The sequence below is a fragment of the Lampris incognitus genome, chromosome 18 (genome assembly GCF_029633865.1).
Source record: "Lampris incognitus isolate fLamInc1 chromosome 18, fLamInc1.hap2, whole genome shotgun sequence".
Taxonomy (NCBI): domain Eukaryota; kingdom Metazoa; phylum Chordata; class Actinopteri; order Lampriformes; family Lampridae; genus Lampris; species Lampris incognitus.
Genome location: NC_079228.1, coordinates 33,277,662 through 33,294,651, shown reverse-complemented (window position 1 = coordinate 33,294,651; position 16,990 = coordinate 33,277,662). Strand labels below are relative to the sequence as shown.

The 16,990-nt window shown below is 45.6% G+C and overlaps 1 protein-coding gene across 1 annotated transcript in view; it reads left to right on the top strand.

The window, feature by feature from the left end:
• Nucleotides 1-16,990, top strand: part of LOC130128423 (CUB and sushi domain-containing protein 3-like) — a 502,508-nt gene that overhangs the window by 208,546 nt on the left and 276,972 nt on the right. Inside the window, exon 5 of the mRNA XM_056298036.1 lies at nt 14,441-14,648. Coding sequence (XP_056154011.1) covers nt 14,441-14,648 — 208 coding nt within the window. The remainder of the gene's footprint in view (nt 1-14,440; nt 14,649-16,990) is intronic.

The window sequence follows — 16,990 nt, the reverse complement described above, 5'->3', positions numbered from 1 at the left end:
ACACTTTGAGGAGTTTGTCATCAATGTTGATAATTTAGAAACTGTTCAAAAGCGAAATGAGAAAACTGAAAAGCTGGACTCATCTGTCTCAATACTGTGCGAGAGAGAGACAGAGAGAGAGAGAGAGAGAGAGAGAGAGAGAGACAGAGCGAGAGAGAGAGAGACAGAGAGAGAGAGAGAGAGAGACCCTCGGAGTGTTGCCTTCCCTGTCCCGTAGGGTGTAAGGCTCAGCTTGTTGTCCTCTTGATGTGTCTTTAGACGTGTTCATGTGGACGCAGCAGATATCGCCGGCCTCATTCTGCGTTACCAGGGTGATGTCTAACACAGTGCTGGCTGGCGGTGGTCTCGTCTTGCTGCTCGGTCTCCTCCGACGTCCTCAGGAAGAGGGTTATCATCAAAAAGGGCACGAGAACATTGACCACACTCTATCGTAGTCATGGCGTGTTTTTAAAGTCCCTCCTGTTTGTCCCTCGTAAGTTAACCTTAATTGCTTTGGCCAGAAATACAGAGTGTCTGACGCGGTCAGAATAATCATTTTGATATTTAACGCTCTGACCCCCCCCCCCCCTTCTGGCTGTGACCATCAATGTTCCCCAAAGTTCAGTTTCGTGAGGGTCACAGCATCACCCTTATTTGTCTTTTCGTCCATTTCGCACTTTGCTTCTGTGTATGTCCCCCACCCACAACCCCCCCCCCCATGTCTTTCTGGTGAGTAACCACTAAATCACTCCACCGCCCTAATTGGTCTAAATGTCGGGCTGTTAGTTGACTGACAGGCAGCATCTGTTCTCTGATTTGTGGACAGATGGTGGGAGGGACTAAAGGTCAGTCTGCTCACTGATACTGACACAGTGTGTGTAGGGTTGTGTGTGTGTTTCCGGATGCGTGCAATCTATTATCTATAATATCAGCCTGATTTAAATGTAATCTTGGCTAGCAGGGGCGGGTGAACAGTTATTGAACCAATTAAAATTAAAGTTCTGCTGTTTTTTATTCATTTATTTTTATTTATTTTTTTGGTACCGCAGTTTTTATGAGAAATTGATTTTTTTTTTAAATGTCACTGGAGAATACACACTTCGTGGATGAATTAGCTCCTGGCAAATTACAAAACATTTATGCGCAGGCTGTGTGAAATAGAAGCAGAAATGGGAGATACTCAGCTTAATTCCAAACACTTAATTAGTGATTTGCCTTACTGTTAATTCGGCCCTAATTCGCAAAAACGACGTCCTGTCCCAAGGAAACGTGAGGGAGACGATCGGACGCTGCACGTTTTCGGTATCATTTAGTGCAAACAAACACTTGGTAAACTACAGACAAGGCTCAGCGTTTTTGGTTTTTTACCGAAAAATACCCAGATTGTTAAACTCATTTTTACCCGGATTTTATGTTCCCACGGATCCAAAAGTTGTTCCTGTTCGTGTGAGGTTATGTAACAGTGCCCTCTTGTGGCGAAATTCGGCATGATGGATGGCTTTGAAAAATAAAAACCGAAAACGCCGAGCCCTGACTACAGACTACTTGTTTCATTGTGCAAATAAACATTCATGTTTGCTAAGTATTGAGTCATCATAGCTTCATTAATATGCAGATATTTTCATCTATCCGTATGAAATCTAGCCAATTAAAAGATTTGAAATGAACTGTTCATTTGTACGCCAAACGTGGCAAATGCCCATGTGATAGGTGTAGTCAGAAGATACGCACGCCAGGAATGGTATTTAGCGGCAAGTCCTGTTTATGTGGAAGTAGACATGAAATATTAAATGAGGTTGAAAACCGGGAGATGTCGTTTCAAATCCACAACGTGTTTTGCGAGGATCGGCGTACGTACCTCCCCCGGGCTACGGTAGTAAGCTCTACTACGTTGAAGACTTTCAAAGCTTGGAGCGTGAAGTGTTTATGCATGCTCAATAATCCACATATGAAAATCACAGACAGTTGAATCAGTTCATCTGGACACAAGTTTAGTCTCAACTGACTGCAGGCATCCCCCCCCCCCCAACACCACCTCACCCTTATAAACAATACAGGGGGCAGTACTATAGGCAGAGGCATGGGTGTGCTATGGGTTCCCCAGTCTCACCTGTAGTGGCCAACTTGTATATGGAGGAAGTGGAAAAGAGGGCTCTGATGTCCTATCCAGGGACACCACCTAGCCATTGGTTCAGATTTATGGACGACACCTGGGTTAAAATTAAATCTCGGGATGTAGCACATTTCACTGACCACGTTAACTCTGTGGACAACCACATCAAGTTCACCAGGGAGGATGTGAAACATGACTGGTTAGTCTTCTTACACTGTGAAATTGCAATTGGTGATGGGGGACATTTGATTGTTGATGTTTACCGTGAACCAACACATACTGATCAGTACTTAAGGTCTGACTCTCATCATCCACTGGAGCACAAACTAGGAATCATCAGGACGCTGTACCACCGAGATGACAACATCCTCACCGACACAGCAGCCGGGGAAGGGGAGAAATCCCACATTAAACAGGCCCTGGTTAAGTGTGGCTATCCTAACTGGGCGTTTGTCAAAGCCAGAAAGACACCCAAACAGTGTACCAGCCGATCAAAGAGAGGAGAAGGACAACAGCTGCCTAAGCATAAACCAGTGGTGAGTCCATATGTGGCGGGAGTGTTGGAACAGTTGAGACGCGTATTTTCCAAACACAGCGTCTCAGCTGCTTTCATACCCCAAAACACAATGCACCAGAAATTGGTCCACTCCAAGGATCGGGTCCCCCGGCACAAACAGAGCAATATAGTCTATGCTGTTATGTGCCAGGAGGATTGCCGTGACTTGTACATCAGGGAAACCAAACTGACGCCTGCCAAGAGGACGGCACAACACAGGAGAGCTAACACGTCAGGCCAGGACTCCACAGTCTACACCAGGGGTGCCCAACTCCAGGCCTCGAGGGCCGCAGTGTCTGCAGGTATTTGTTGCAACCATGCACTACACCACCTGATTTAACTAATTACTTTTCCTCCTTGGTCCAAGAGGTGAGCTAATGAGATATATCAGGTGGTGAAGTGCATGGTTGGAACAAATACCTGCAGACACTGCGGCCCTCAAGGCCTGGAGTTGGGCACCCCTTGTGTACACCCATCTACAGGCCAGTGGCCACTCTTTCAAGGATGAGGATGTGCACATCCTTGATCGGGAGGAACGCTGGTTTGAACGGGGAGTCAAAGAGGCCGTCTATGTGAAGAGGGAACGACCATCCCTGAACCCGGGGGGGGTGGGGGGGGGGCTAAGAGTAGCTCTGTCACCATCTTACAGTGCTGTGATTGCAACTGTCTGTGAATGTTCTCATTCATCCAGGTCATGGTTATCCAAAGGAGTTGAATCAAGTGCAACTGGACTTGGTATATATCCGGGAAGACGTTTCGCCTCTCATCCAAGAGGCTTCCTCAGTTCGTGCCTTTCTGACTAGACGAAGCTAGACGAAGCTAGTCTGCTAGCTTCGTCTAGTCAGAAAGGCACGAACTGAGGAAGCCTCTTGGATGAGAGGCGAAACATCTTCACGGATATATACCAAGTCCAGTTGCACTTGATTCAACTCCTTTGGATGTGATTGCAACTGTTCCTCAATCCTCTACAAATAGTACACATGGCCATTGTAACTCTAGTTAATGCTCACGGCAATTTGCATATGAAGCCGATCGTTGGTTTCGGCCGTTGTGCGACTATTGTTTATCAGGGTGGGGATACCTGCAGTCAGTTGAGACTGAAGAGGTCACTTAGATGAGCGATGAAACGTTCCTCTCTTGATAAAAGTCGTGTCCAGATGAACCGACTCAACTTTCTGGGATTTGGAGCATAAAGTTCGTCCCTTCCACAAACCGGTTCGTACCACAACCCGACCTCGTGTTTGTTGCTCGTCGACAACGTCAAAGCAAATGACCGTGTGCGAAAAGTACACAACCGACTGAGGAAGTAGTCCAGTTCAGCTGCTTTCGTGGCCAGTCACGGATCGTCACTTCTGTGTCCCGTGAGACACGATTTCCAGTCGGACCGAGTTGGGCCGGATAACTCTGATGTGATTTAGGTGTTTGTATGAAGGTTAATCTTTCCCATCAAGCCATCAGTCAGAATGTTATGACATTATTAAACTGCATGTAAATAAACTGAGTTTATGATAAAGGTTACGGGGGGGGGGGGGGGCTTTTTATCTTTGGGATTTTTCTCTGAAAGTCAGCTACCTGAAAGTTGACGGGTACCCTGTGGCTGTCCATTAATCACTAAATCGGTATTCAAATGACCGTTTACTCCGTTTCTCGTGTACCCTCTCCATCTTGCCAAATTACTCACAGGCACATCACGGCTGGGTTGCGTCAAGGCCACAGAGGATACCTTGGTGAAACTGACCTGTAAACGTAATGAGTCCGGGGCTCGATCATATAGTAAAAGTAACATTAAAAAGCCAACGCCCGTTTAGCCGAGGCTTGGAATATGGCCGCGGGTACGCACGCGGTCGCAGCCGTCTGAAGAGTTATGGCAAGTGTCCTGGTAAGGTGCCTTGGACTGGTGTACCGTGAGGAAATCCAATGACAATATGTGTGTGGGTCATTGGGATGCACTTGTTTAACACTCCTTCCGTCCTGCGCCCTTCCTCTCCCCCGCCGTCCACTCACTCATTCATGGCAGGTCGATGGCGAGGGGTGGAGAGAGAAAGAGGGCTGTGTGTTTACAGGTTTATAGGGGGAGCAGAGGGTTGATGGATTGGTGTGTGGATGCAGATGGGAGAGGAGAAGGGATGGATGGATCCAGCCTGGAGGAGGAGTAGACCAGAGGATGATGTAGATGGCCCATAATCCTTAGAGGTTGTCAGCGCCACGGGTCTTCAGTGATTGAAGTCGGAGAGTATGCGCGAGTCCGTGTATGCATATGCGTTGTGTGTGTGTGTGTGTGTGATAGAGATCTGCCTATCAAAGGAAGGCACAGCGTTATGGGATGAGGAAAATAATATGGAGTGAGTGACGGGGGGGGCGGAGGAGGAAAAGAAAAGAGAAAGCGAGACAGCTACAAAAAACAATTAAAACATAAAGTCAATCAGAGCGAGAGGGAGAGAGAAATAGAAAGAGACTGAGAAACGCAGAACTTATTTTTCTTTTCTTTTTTTTTTCTGGAGAAAAAGAGCAAAATAAAATCAGAGGGATTTGAAGGGGGGACCCAGCAAGACCGAGCAGGATAAAGACAAAATCCTCAGATGACTGTGATACTGATGACAAGCACAGCGGGGGAGAGGAGATGAGCGAATAGGAGTGCAAGGAGAGGGAGGAAGATGAGGGAGGCTAAGAATGAGTGATCAAAGCACCACAGGCTATTTGAGTGTTTGAGAGAGAGAGAACAGAGTAGCGAATAGGGCTAAAGAGAAAGGATGGAAGGGGTGATGTACGGGTAGGAGAGGAAAAAGGGATGTAGAGAGGAAGAAAACGGAGGAGAGAGGACGAGTGAAGGGGTGGAGAATCATTGTTTACAGCAACAACAACAACAACATAAATAGTAATAATTAATACTGATAAAGCTCCTGAGAAGTAATTATTTAGGTATTTTGTTCACTGGTGCAAAGATGCTGAGATGACGCCAAAGGAGAAGTGAGGGCACGGAGACTGAAACGAGAGAAGAGAGCAGCAAGGAAGAAAAAAAAATGCCGCCTAGAAAAACAACTACAGCCAGAGAGAGAGACAGAGAGAGAGAGAGAGAGAGAGAGAGAGAGAGAGAGAGAGAGAGAGAGAGAGAGAGAGAGAGAGAGAGAGAGAGAGAGAGAGAGAAAGTAAAGAGAAAACAACAGTGAAATGAAGAGAGGGATATAAACTGGGAAGGAGTGAGAGAGAGAGAGAGAGAGAGAGAGAGCGAGAGCGAGAGCGAGAGAGAGAGAGAGAGAGAGAGAGAGAGACACGGAGGGGGAAAGGCAAACAAAAGGGCAACTTTAGTTCAGTGATCTGATAAGAAACGAAAGCAACATGGACAACACTACCTCTCTCGCTGTCTCCCAGCCTCTCCATCTCTGTATATCTCTTTCCCTTGCGCTCACTCACACACACACACACACACACACACCCTCCCTCCCTCCCTCCCGCCCACTGAGGGTCAGTGCATCGGGGCACTGGGGGAGTTCGGCTCCCCCAGGTTGCCATTTGAAATAACAGAAAGGAACAGCACAGAGAGCAGAAGTGGTGCCACCAAAGACCTGTTCTACTTGTTCTACCGTTCTAGCTTCACCTCCGCACTGCAGCCGCTCCAGAAACTCCGAACTGCGGCTGACTGATTATTTTCTGTTTGGCTGGACCACAAGAGCGGGGCTAGCCCTACACCCGCGGTTGTCCGAGAGCGAGCGAGTGCCTGACTGAGTGATGGAGTTTCACCATTGGCCGTGCGAAGAGTTTTCTATTACGTCGTCAGCTGTTCATGGAACTGATGTCAAAACAACCTCTTCTTAAACATAGTCGGGCACAAACAGCCGTTTAATAAATGTATTCGCGGTTCAGCCACATGCTAGGTTTTAACCCAGTCTTGTATAAAGCAATGCAAAACAATGGATGAATGAATGAATATATCCATTATCCAAGCCACTTATCCCGCTCCCAGGGTCACGGGATGCTTGAGCCTATCCCAGCGGTCATTGGGCGACAGTTGGGGAGACACCCTGGACAGGCCGCCAGGCCATCACAGGGCCGACACACACACACACATTCACACCTAGGGACAATTTAGTACGGCCGATTCACCTGACCTACATGTCTTTGGACTGTGGGAGGAAACCGGAGCACCCGGAGGAAACCCACACAGACACGGGGAGAACATGCAAACTCCACACAGAGGACGACCCGGGACGACCCCCAAGGTTGGACTACCCTGGGGCTCGAACCCAGAACCTTCTTGCTGTGAGGCGACCGTGCCAACCACTGCACCACCGTGCCGCCCAGTTCAGAGTCATTTATAAAGAAATTATAGCGCTCACCCTGGTTGGTGTGGTATCACAGAATGAGAAAATGTTATTGTCAGCATATAATACATTATGAAAACTTTTCTTATTTTAAAAAGTACATTTATTGAGATTACATTAGAGTCCGACAGCTGATATTCAAACATAATCATCTTTATAATCCAGCTCATCCAAAGAGGACAGTTTCAGGAAGAAAAAAATCTGAACAAGTATTTGTAACAACGAACATAACAACATAAGCCCAACATAACAAACACAAATTCGCCTCAGGCGGGTTTGCAGCAACACAACATCCTGTCCTTAGACCCTCGCGTCGGATGAGGAACAACTCCCTAAAAAAAAAACTTTAACACGGAGAAAAAACAGGAAGAAAGGGAGAGCAACAGATGAGGGATCTCTCTCCCAAGACAGACAACGTGCAATGGATGTTGTGTTTACACAATTTACATAAAATAAGATTTAAAAAGCCAATAATACGGCCAGGACTTTCCCTCGTTACACAAGTTAGAAAAAAAAAGAAAACCGGATCTTCATCAACTCCCACTAAGCACAATACTACCACAAGTTCTGGAAGAAAGGTCATTTCTGTGTTGATGCTCTGCTCTGCTGTCGTAGTCCCTCATCATCTTCAGCTCTTCTTCAGACGTTTTTTTTTTTTATTCGTAGTTTTAAAAAGTCTCTTGTGCGGCATGTAGACCTCATGTTGAGCAGCTGAGCTACCGCCTCGGTGTTGTCAAGTCCTGATCCCGCTGCAGCCACTATGCGCTGTAGGGTGATGTTCCTGGTGGAAACCAGTTTCTGGGAAAGTCCTGGAGAGCACCAGTCGTGGCTCCCTGAATCAGTGACTCCTCCGGCAGCAGTAAGAGGAAGATCGCCCAGTGCAACACACTCGTCACGTCCTAACTTACCGAGTCCTTAACCTTTTAGAACCCTTTTCTGTGATTGGCCTTATGCAACCGGAAACTTCTTTTTTTTTTTCATCCATCACATCAACCCCAAATAATTTCTGCACAGTTGACACGCTTTCAATACATTTTTCTACTCAGTTACTTTCACAGACTTTCCAAAGGTGTCATCTAGAAAACCATTTATTTCCTCAAGGGAATACAGATCTACAATTTGTGGCTGTGAGTCTGTAACAGAGATACAGTCAGAGTCAGTGTCATACCCCATTTCCTCCACCTTTTCCTCACCAGCAACACTCTCCATAACGCCCGACTCACCCTTTCTTCCCTTTGCACCACCAGCCTGACTATGGTCAGGTCCAGCTGCTGGCCCTTTTCCGCTGCTTTTCCCTGGTGCCGGTTTCTCCTCTACTTCTTTCCTTTCTTCTGTTTTGATATTCAAGACAGCCGAGCTGTCATCAATTACATTCTTACCGCCAGAATCAACTCGCAGTTCGCCAGCCTGCCCGTTGTATCCCTCCCCTGCCTCAGGCTCAGTCGGCGGGGCGCCGTCCCCCCGCGGAGCAGCGGCGTCCGATAGCTGCTCAGCCACCGGAGCATCGGTGTTAGTGCGCTCCTCAGCCGGCCCGGCCTCCGGCTTGGGCCGCCCCTCGGCCGGCCTATGAGGGCAAGGGTTTCGCTTGTGCCCCACATCACCACAGTCAAAACATGTGACGCTGCTTGTGCTGGCGTGCACCATGTAATGTCCCTCCCCATGTTTCCCTCTGAAGGAAACCTCCAGCATCTTTGACGGACAATTCAGATGCACAAAAACCTGTCTCTGGAGGAATTGGACATGTTTAAATTTATCGCCCGTACAGCCCAACCCCACAGTCCTAAAACCACCGGCCAGCTTCCCAAAACGCTGAAACTCCCGCTCCAACGCCTCACCGGGAATGAACGAGGGAACAGCGGAGACGGTGACCCGGGTGGAGGGCACGGCGAGTGGGGAAACCTGCAGATAGAGCCACAAAACGCTCTTCTTTAAGGCAAACGACCACACCTTTGTTCATCCTGGAGGCATACGACAGGTTGACGAGTCCCACGCGGTCTCCTACAGCCAGGAGAACCGCCTCTATCCGAACAGAGATGGATCAGGCTGAGCCCGCACTCCGTGTCGGACAGTGAGAGAGGGCGCCTCCGAGGACGCCGTCTCGCTCACACCGAAAAAAGAAAAGGTCCGACAAACAACCACACAGACTACAGCAAACGTAGCCCACGACCATTAAATAAACTCAGTCTGAAAACATCAGCCCCAAAGACAAAAATAACCTACTAGAACCTGGATAATTACATCACATATTCTGACAGCGGGTCGCTGCCACCAAACGCTCACTCACATACCGACTCCCAGCATGCACCGAGAGCGAGCGAGCGTGAAAACTTTTTAACCTATTGTATCTTACCAGACATAACAGCTGATAAACTATGCATGAATTATCACAGAAAAACCGTTAAAAAGACAATCAACTGAAACAGAAATTTACATTTTAAATTCATGTCGAGCCTCACATAATTGAAAATACTGAATCGGTAGTTAATGATTCTTTTTTTATAGGGAAAGGGGTGATTGCAAATCGTGAATTAAGCTGAATCCTGATAATCCTTACATCTAAACAAATGTAATTTTTAGATATTATCTGTTGCTGCCGTACATATAGACAATAGCTATTTCACAACATATGAAATCGTGAATTGTTTCATAGTTTGTCATCCCAACAGATAAAATCAGGTGGGACTTTCCCTGGGAAACCGGTCCGGCACATGGCGTCTTAGATCTTCAGCCACATGCAGAAGAAGGAAGGAAGGAAGGTAGCAGCAGGTTGAAAAGGGAGAAGTTGTTGTGGCTAACAGTCAGATACGGCAGAACAAGCTCGTAAAATACATTTACCAACACATATGCAAACATGAATGACCACAACGCAGGTTCAACCCTCTTTTATTTGTGCTGTTCAATAGCGGCATTTCATTTCAAATACATCTCTCGGATTCAGAGTCCTGCATCATAACATAGTTGTCGATAAGGGGCACAAAAACAATAATGACCTTTTTTGGGGGGGGTTCTCCCCCCCCTTTTCTCCCCAATGGTACTTGGCCAATTGCCCTATTTTCTGAGCCGTCCCGGTTGCTTCTGCGCCCCCTCTGCCGAGCCGGGGAGGGCTGCAGACTACCACATGCCTCCTCTGATACATGTGGCGTCACCAGCCGCTTCGTTTCACCTGACAGTGAGGAGTTTCTCCAGGGGGATGTAGCGCGTGGGAGGATCACACTATCCCCCCCAAGTTCTCCTCCTCCCTGAACAGGTGCCCCGACCGACCAGAGGAGGCGCTAGTGCAGCGACCAGGACACATACCCACATCTGGCTTCCCACCCGCAGACACGGCCAATTGTGTCTGTAGGGACGCCCAACGACGTTCATGATGGTCACTTTAAGAGATGGAAATGGAAAAAGAAAGGAGACGAAACTTCATATAAGCTAGTGTTTTGGTGCATTTGAACCGCTCCCTTGTGTTAACATGTAGAACTAACATGTGGACTGAAGAAAAAAATCTCATTTGTGTGCATCAAATTTTTCCCGGAAACCGAGATTAAAACAAATTCACTGGCGAGGTAATTGGGATGCATTTATGGTAAATGAGGCAGGAAGAAGCAGGAATCTCATCTCATGATCAGGCTTGTAATAGGACGCGACTAGAGGCAACTGGTGTACCGGCGCACGCTGCACAGCATGAAAAACCGCTTCCACGTCAGATTCAACTTGCATACATTACGTTTGGAATATACTTTTCAGTTATACTCCGGTTTTATCACCCAGCCCTTCACTAAATGACTCTTAAATGGCATGGGGTCCACACAGGAGGGAGCAGACTTCCTCCCAGCCTTTTGTCTAAAGAAAGAAAAATTGCTTTTCTTTTCTTTTCCGTGGACAGACAAATGATAGCTTTGACATTCTAAGGAATGATTATATCAAAGTCTGAAATTATTTATAGTCCAACAAGTGATAAAGAAACTCGCTTTTTTAAAGTCAGGTGGCGAGGGACCGCCTGCCAACAATACAGAGACGAACACTGCTCGCTGGAAGTGGAGAGGAAAGGAAAAACAAGAAAGGCAAGCAACTATGAATCACAGCCATCAATCCTTGATATGAATTGATGTTAAATGCGGTGAACAGAACACTGCATACAGTATTCACATTTCCAGTAACTCGTATTTGTTTTTAATTTTCTTTATTTAGTCGTAAACTCACAATAAAAGCCAGCAATCGCTACACCTTTTGGGTCGCACAACCTGTCCCCCACCTGTCACTATTGTATTAGTAAGCTGGAGGGTCATTGTGTGTTTATCTGTGTGTGTGTGCGTGTGTATATGTGTGCATGTGTGTTTCACTGCCTTGGTAACGCCTGTTATCATGATAAACCCATGACAGCTGTCATCCCGCAAGCAGCGCTGTCTGCTTCAGTGTGCCCTCATGCAAATACACATACACATGCTCACCTGTAGACACAACAGAAAGACAAAAGCTCAACAACCTTAGGTAGTTTCACCCATCCACTCTCTAGCTTGCTCTTGTTGCTATCCACAGCACATTTTAGATTTCATGAGTTGTTATTAGGCAGCACGGTGGCACAGTGGTTAGCGCGGTCGCCTCACAGCCTCTGTGTGGAGTTGGCATGTTCTCCCCGTGTCTGCGTGGGTTTCCTCCGGGGGCTCGCCACAGTCCAAAGACATGTAGGTCAGGTGGATCGGCCGTACTAAATCGTCCCAAGGTGTGAATGTGTGTGTGTGTGTGTGTCAGCCCCGTGATGGACTGGCGGCCTGTCCAGGGTGTCTCCCCGCCTGCCGCCCAGTGGCTGCCGGGATAGGCTCCAGCATCCCTGCGACCCTGAGAGCAGGATAAACGGTTTGGATAATGGATGGATGGATGGATGGGTGGATGGAAGTTATTATTAGTTTGTTTTTGTGAAAATTCACTGCTGTCTCCAATCGCTTTTTTTTTTTTGCAGTGTCCATTTAGACTATCTGCTACTGAGAATAGGATTTACAATCATAAGCGGCTCTTGCAATACTTCTGCGTTTCTGGCGGTACTTCTCAGCTATAGTTCAGTTTAGGCTGGTGTGTTATGCACAGCTGGAAAGTGACCAAAGCTTCGTTGGTTTTGATTCTTGGTTTTAATTGGAAACCAGTTAATCTTAGCGTTTATAGTTTCGATGGTGTGACTTTAGCTATGGAATGAGTGCATCTTTATCTGGCTGTGTCTGGGGCTGCTGGTCTGTCTGTCTGCCTGCCTGCCTGTCTGTCTGTCTGTCTGTCAAGCTGAAAGGTCTTTTTGACCATCTGTTTTGAATCAATGCAATGCTCATGATTGAATGATGAATTTCTCTGTCATTTTTAATACATTTGCAGTTGTGCTTTGGAAAGACACATATCGTTTTACTCTTCAAAACAATTTGTGGTAAAATGGGTGAATAACAAATATGGACATTATATGCTGCAATATTATTTTCAGCACCCCTGTCCTCAGAGTAATACAAGATGTGTGTGTTCCCAAACATGTATGCTGATGGATTGGAAAAAAAAAACCCCAGAATATATTAAATTAAATTCCTTCTAGCTACTGGTTCTGTTTCACCCATTCTGTCGTTTCCTATTGGAAACAATTGGCACCGTTTTCCATTTCTGTCTCTTCCGACATGATGGTTTCTCGTCTTTCCATCGAGTTCAGCTCTTTTTCTGTCCGTTTGTCTTTGTTCCTTTTTTTTGGTCCTGCTCACCAGTTACCTCTCTTGATTAAATTCCCATTTGTTGTCTGTCTCGACCCATACTGATGTGTTTGTTCTTTGTCATCATAAATCCTTCGCATCTTATCATTTATCCCTCCTCATGCCTATGAATCACTGCCAGTTCCTGTCTGTTGCTCAGCGTCAGCTGTTGGACCACAGCTATTGTATTGACCCCGCCCCCACATGGGCGGAGTCTTGCTTGGTCCCGCCCCTCTTTCCGTCATTTGTATATACACATCCCGCTCGTGGGCGTGCCCGCTGGGAGTGCATATATACCTGACGGTGTGTGTCCCCACTCTTGAACAGGATGTGTCATTTTTTTGCCGGTCATTGAGTATAATGCACCTTATTTTATATTTCCACCATTTTTAACATGTTGAAAACTGCTATACGCTTAAATCTGCTTTTACACTCATTGATGTGTGGGGGGAAAAATGACACGTCGGCTTCAAGACCGTGTTGCATAAAGTATCGCCTCTTATATGTATGACTGTAAATTATACAGGTATGATTTATACCATGTTTTACAGTTGGAGTCGGACGCTCTCAGAAAAAAAGGTCCGACATTTTATTCTGTATCCCCGGGGCAGAGGATACCAGGGCTGACTTGAGCTCAAAATGACCCTTAACAGGAACCTCAAGCCGTGGTTTTCCTTTTCTCGGTGGGTTGTTTTATTAGAAGATGGATATGGGTCTGTTTCGGAGTGTCAGATCTGAGAAACGCCCACCGGAAAAATGAAACCGAAAGAAAGAGAAAACTGTTAAGTGAACTGAAGACGGTCCTGTCGAGTCCTCATGCCCCAGTGACATACAACGGTCCAGTGTGGTATGTTTTTCTCTGGGAGCGTGTCAGTATAAATTATATGTGTATAATTTATGCCGTGTGCACAGCGCAATCCATGTGTCTTTATCTGTTATAGAATAATCAAGATTCACTATTGATAAAGAACCATCACAATTGCTATTAATCAGATGTGATCAATATTTAGAATAAAACACTGCTATTTACCACCACATCTGGTCCCAATGGCTCAAAATCAAATAAGGATTTTTATGTTAAAATCAAGCAAATTGGAACGCAGTAAAATCTTAAATCCCTTGGAGGTGACTGGAGGAGGCGAGAGCGGAGCTCATTAAATGGACAAATGCAAAAGCAGTGCAGCGTCACTGAATCCGAAAGGGAAATTCTAGCCTTACTCTTTAGCGTGGCCCCTTATTCTGACTAGCCAAAACAAGAAAGAAGAAAATGAAATAGACAGAATTATGAGTCTGCTGGGTGAAACGCAGAAGATGACTGAGTAGCGCAAGACATAGGAGCTCTTCATGCATATGTAAGCATCCTTACTCTACATGACATATGTATCTAAATGTAATAAAGAGCTCCATATTTTATAATTCCATTTGATAACATGTATTAAATAGTGGCTATGGTTCAGATATTTCTTGGCTAGATATTGATCACCTCATAGAGAGAAAGAGAGAGAGAGCTGGGGAGTTGGGGTGGCTGACTTTGTAGACGTTTTAAAACAATTCCAAATTTGGTCTTAACATATAATTTACTATGTGGTTAATTAACTTGATTGAAGCATATGTTAATTGACCAACCTAATTGGAAATACTGGTAAAAACAAAACGAAAAATACCTCCAAATCTAACAAAATTCATAAAGAAATACAAGTTATGCCCCTCGGTCCCTCCTCCTCTCCTAACCCAGGTTTTCTATTTGTCACTCTGATTTGATTGACAGCTGAGGACACATGTGGGGGCACTGTGAGGGGCGGCAGTGGGGTGGTGACCAGTCCCGGTTACCCCGGCAACTATGGTAACCAGGCCGACTGTACTTGGATCCTATTGGCCGAACCCGGAGACACCATCTCTGTCGTGTTTACAGACTTCCAGACGGAGGAGAAATATGACTACCTTGAAGTGGAGGGATCCGAACCGCCAACCATCTGGTGAGTCACATACAAGCGTGTTATTATTTTTTCACCAACTGGACTGCATCTGGCAGTTATGCTTTTGAGAAGTGTAATAACCTGGAAGAAGGGAGATGTGAATCGCCGACCATCTGGTGAGTGTGAATTTTAAAATATTTTGACGTGAAATTTTTTTTTCTTTTTCTTTTTTTTTTTTCTTCCATTAAATGTCTTCACAGCGTTTGTGTGGGTTGCGTCCTCGTGCTTCGGGTTTCTGCCACAGTCCAAAGAAATGCATGTTAGATCACTCTAATATGGCCATGGATATGAGTGAGAGAGCAATTTTCTGTGTGGGCTCCGTAATGGACTAGCAACCTGTCCTCCTGCGCTGCAATGCCTGCTGGGATAGATCACCGACACCACCACAACCGCTACCGCTACCACTACCGCCACCCTGGAGTGAAAATGATAAATGAACAACTATGATAGCAAGGTTTTTACAGGTTTCAGGGTTAGACTCCTGCGAAAAGCCTCCATTACATAGAGGGTTGTGAACCGCCAGCCATATGCTGTGCTAGGTGAAAAACCACACACACACACACATGCATGCATGCATATTATAAAGAATACAGCCCTCTCTCGTGGGACGGGTTTAAGGTTCAATTTTCCAGTTGGAAAAACTGAAAACTGAGAGAAGAAAGGGAAGGAAAAAAAAGAAATGAAAAACTGTTAGAGGTGAATAAACAAAGCAGTCGGACATAATTCTCGGCCCTCGGGGGCAGAATGAAAGGTTGGGGGATCTGAACAACTGTCCGTCTCTTAAGCTGTTAGATGAAATACGCTTCGCCGTCAGCCACGGGAGGGTTAGAGTTATGTTGGAGTTACGCAAGAGTCACATTAGAGACACATCTGTCTTATGTGTATGGCTTGAATGAGTTGCGGGTTCAAATCCAAACGTAAAGCGAGTAGGGAGGCTGCCTTGAAGCCAGGAGAGGTCGCTCAATCATGTTGTCATCTCGGTTAATAAAATAAATCAGCCGCAGATGGAGTACACAAAGATGTTAGCACAGGTAATGAAAATGATTGACTGTGATTGGGTAAAAAAAATAAACAAATTGTTCTGAAAGATAAAGTGACTTTTTTATCACTTGATCACCAAATATGGCTGATATTAAGATTTTTGACTGCTTATACATATTCATGATGGAGGAAAAAGGTGATCCTATAGAAAACCACTTCTTGAACTCAATACACGACCTCTGAGTAGGGATTTCCAGGCTCAAGCTGCAGGCACGTGAGGTAATACGTTTGTGTGTGTGTGTGTTTGTGCATTTTGTGGTTTCGTTTTGTGGTCTCACAACATGCAACGAGGATATTGGACCTCATATATCACACAGGGATTAACTGACCGGAACTAGTTAGCCTTTTGGCTGCTCTTCGTGGGTTTCTATTAGTTTCTCACATGTTTTTAGATGGTTCGATCATAACAATATTTTATGGCTCAGGCTCATTATCGATTGATGGTAAATTAGACTATTGATCCACCATTGCCATTGCTGTAACCAATTTGAATGTAATCATGGCCAGGGATATTAGTGTGTGTGTGTAATCAATTTGAAAGTAATGCTAGCCAGGTGAGTGCAGTTAGCTGTACGTTTGTGTGGCTTGTGCGGTTAATTTCTCATTCCTGTGCATGCATGTGGTTTAATGGGAGGGGGATTACAGACTGTATGTGTGTATCTACAGCTGTTGTCTGGGGTTTTGAAGCTTTTATTTTGAAAGAAGAGCCAGCCACCAGGGAAACTGTGGCAATTTTGATACATAACAATTGCCAACTTGGAAACTAACTAGCAAAACAAGCGTTTCATTATGAGAATAAGTGTAAACTCGCTTTCATACATGGCAAATAAACTTGAAAACTGAAAACTTTTGGACACTCTTAACATGCATATGCATCTTTGCATATGCAGATGATAGGATTTTTGCAAAATCCAGCATCCCCGCGACCCTGAGAGCAGGATAAGCGGTTCAGATAACGGGTGGATGGATTTAAATGAGTCGGTTTTATATATCAGTAAAGTGTAAGCAGCAGATTGATTAACAAACCCACATTAGAGGGTTTCGTTTTGTTACAAAAAAGTGGTTCATTAACATAGGGTACTTGAAAAGTTATGCTCGGTAGTCACACAGCAAGCCAAAAGCATTGAATTATGCAGGTGTAAATTTTTTACAGCTGCACTGAGAAAATTACAGGGCTCTAAGGGCTAACAATTTCAACTATTGGACCCATTGCTGTGTGACTTACAATGCTTGGGAGTAGTAAGTGCAAGAATTCGATGGCTAGAGATATATGGCTGCCCCCCAGGAGATATTGCAATGGT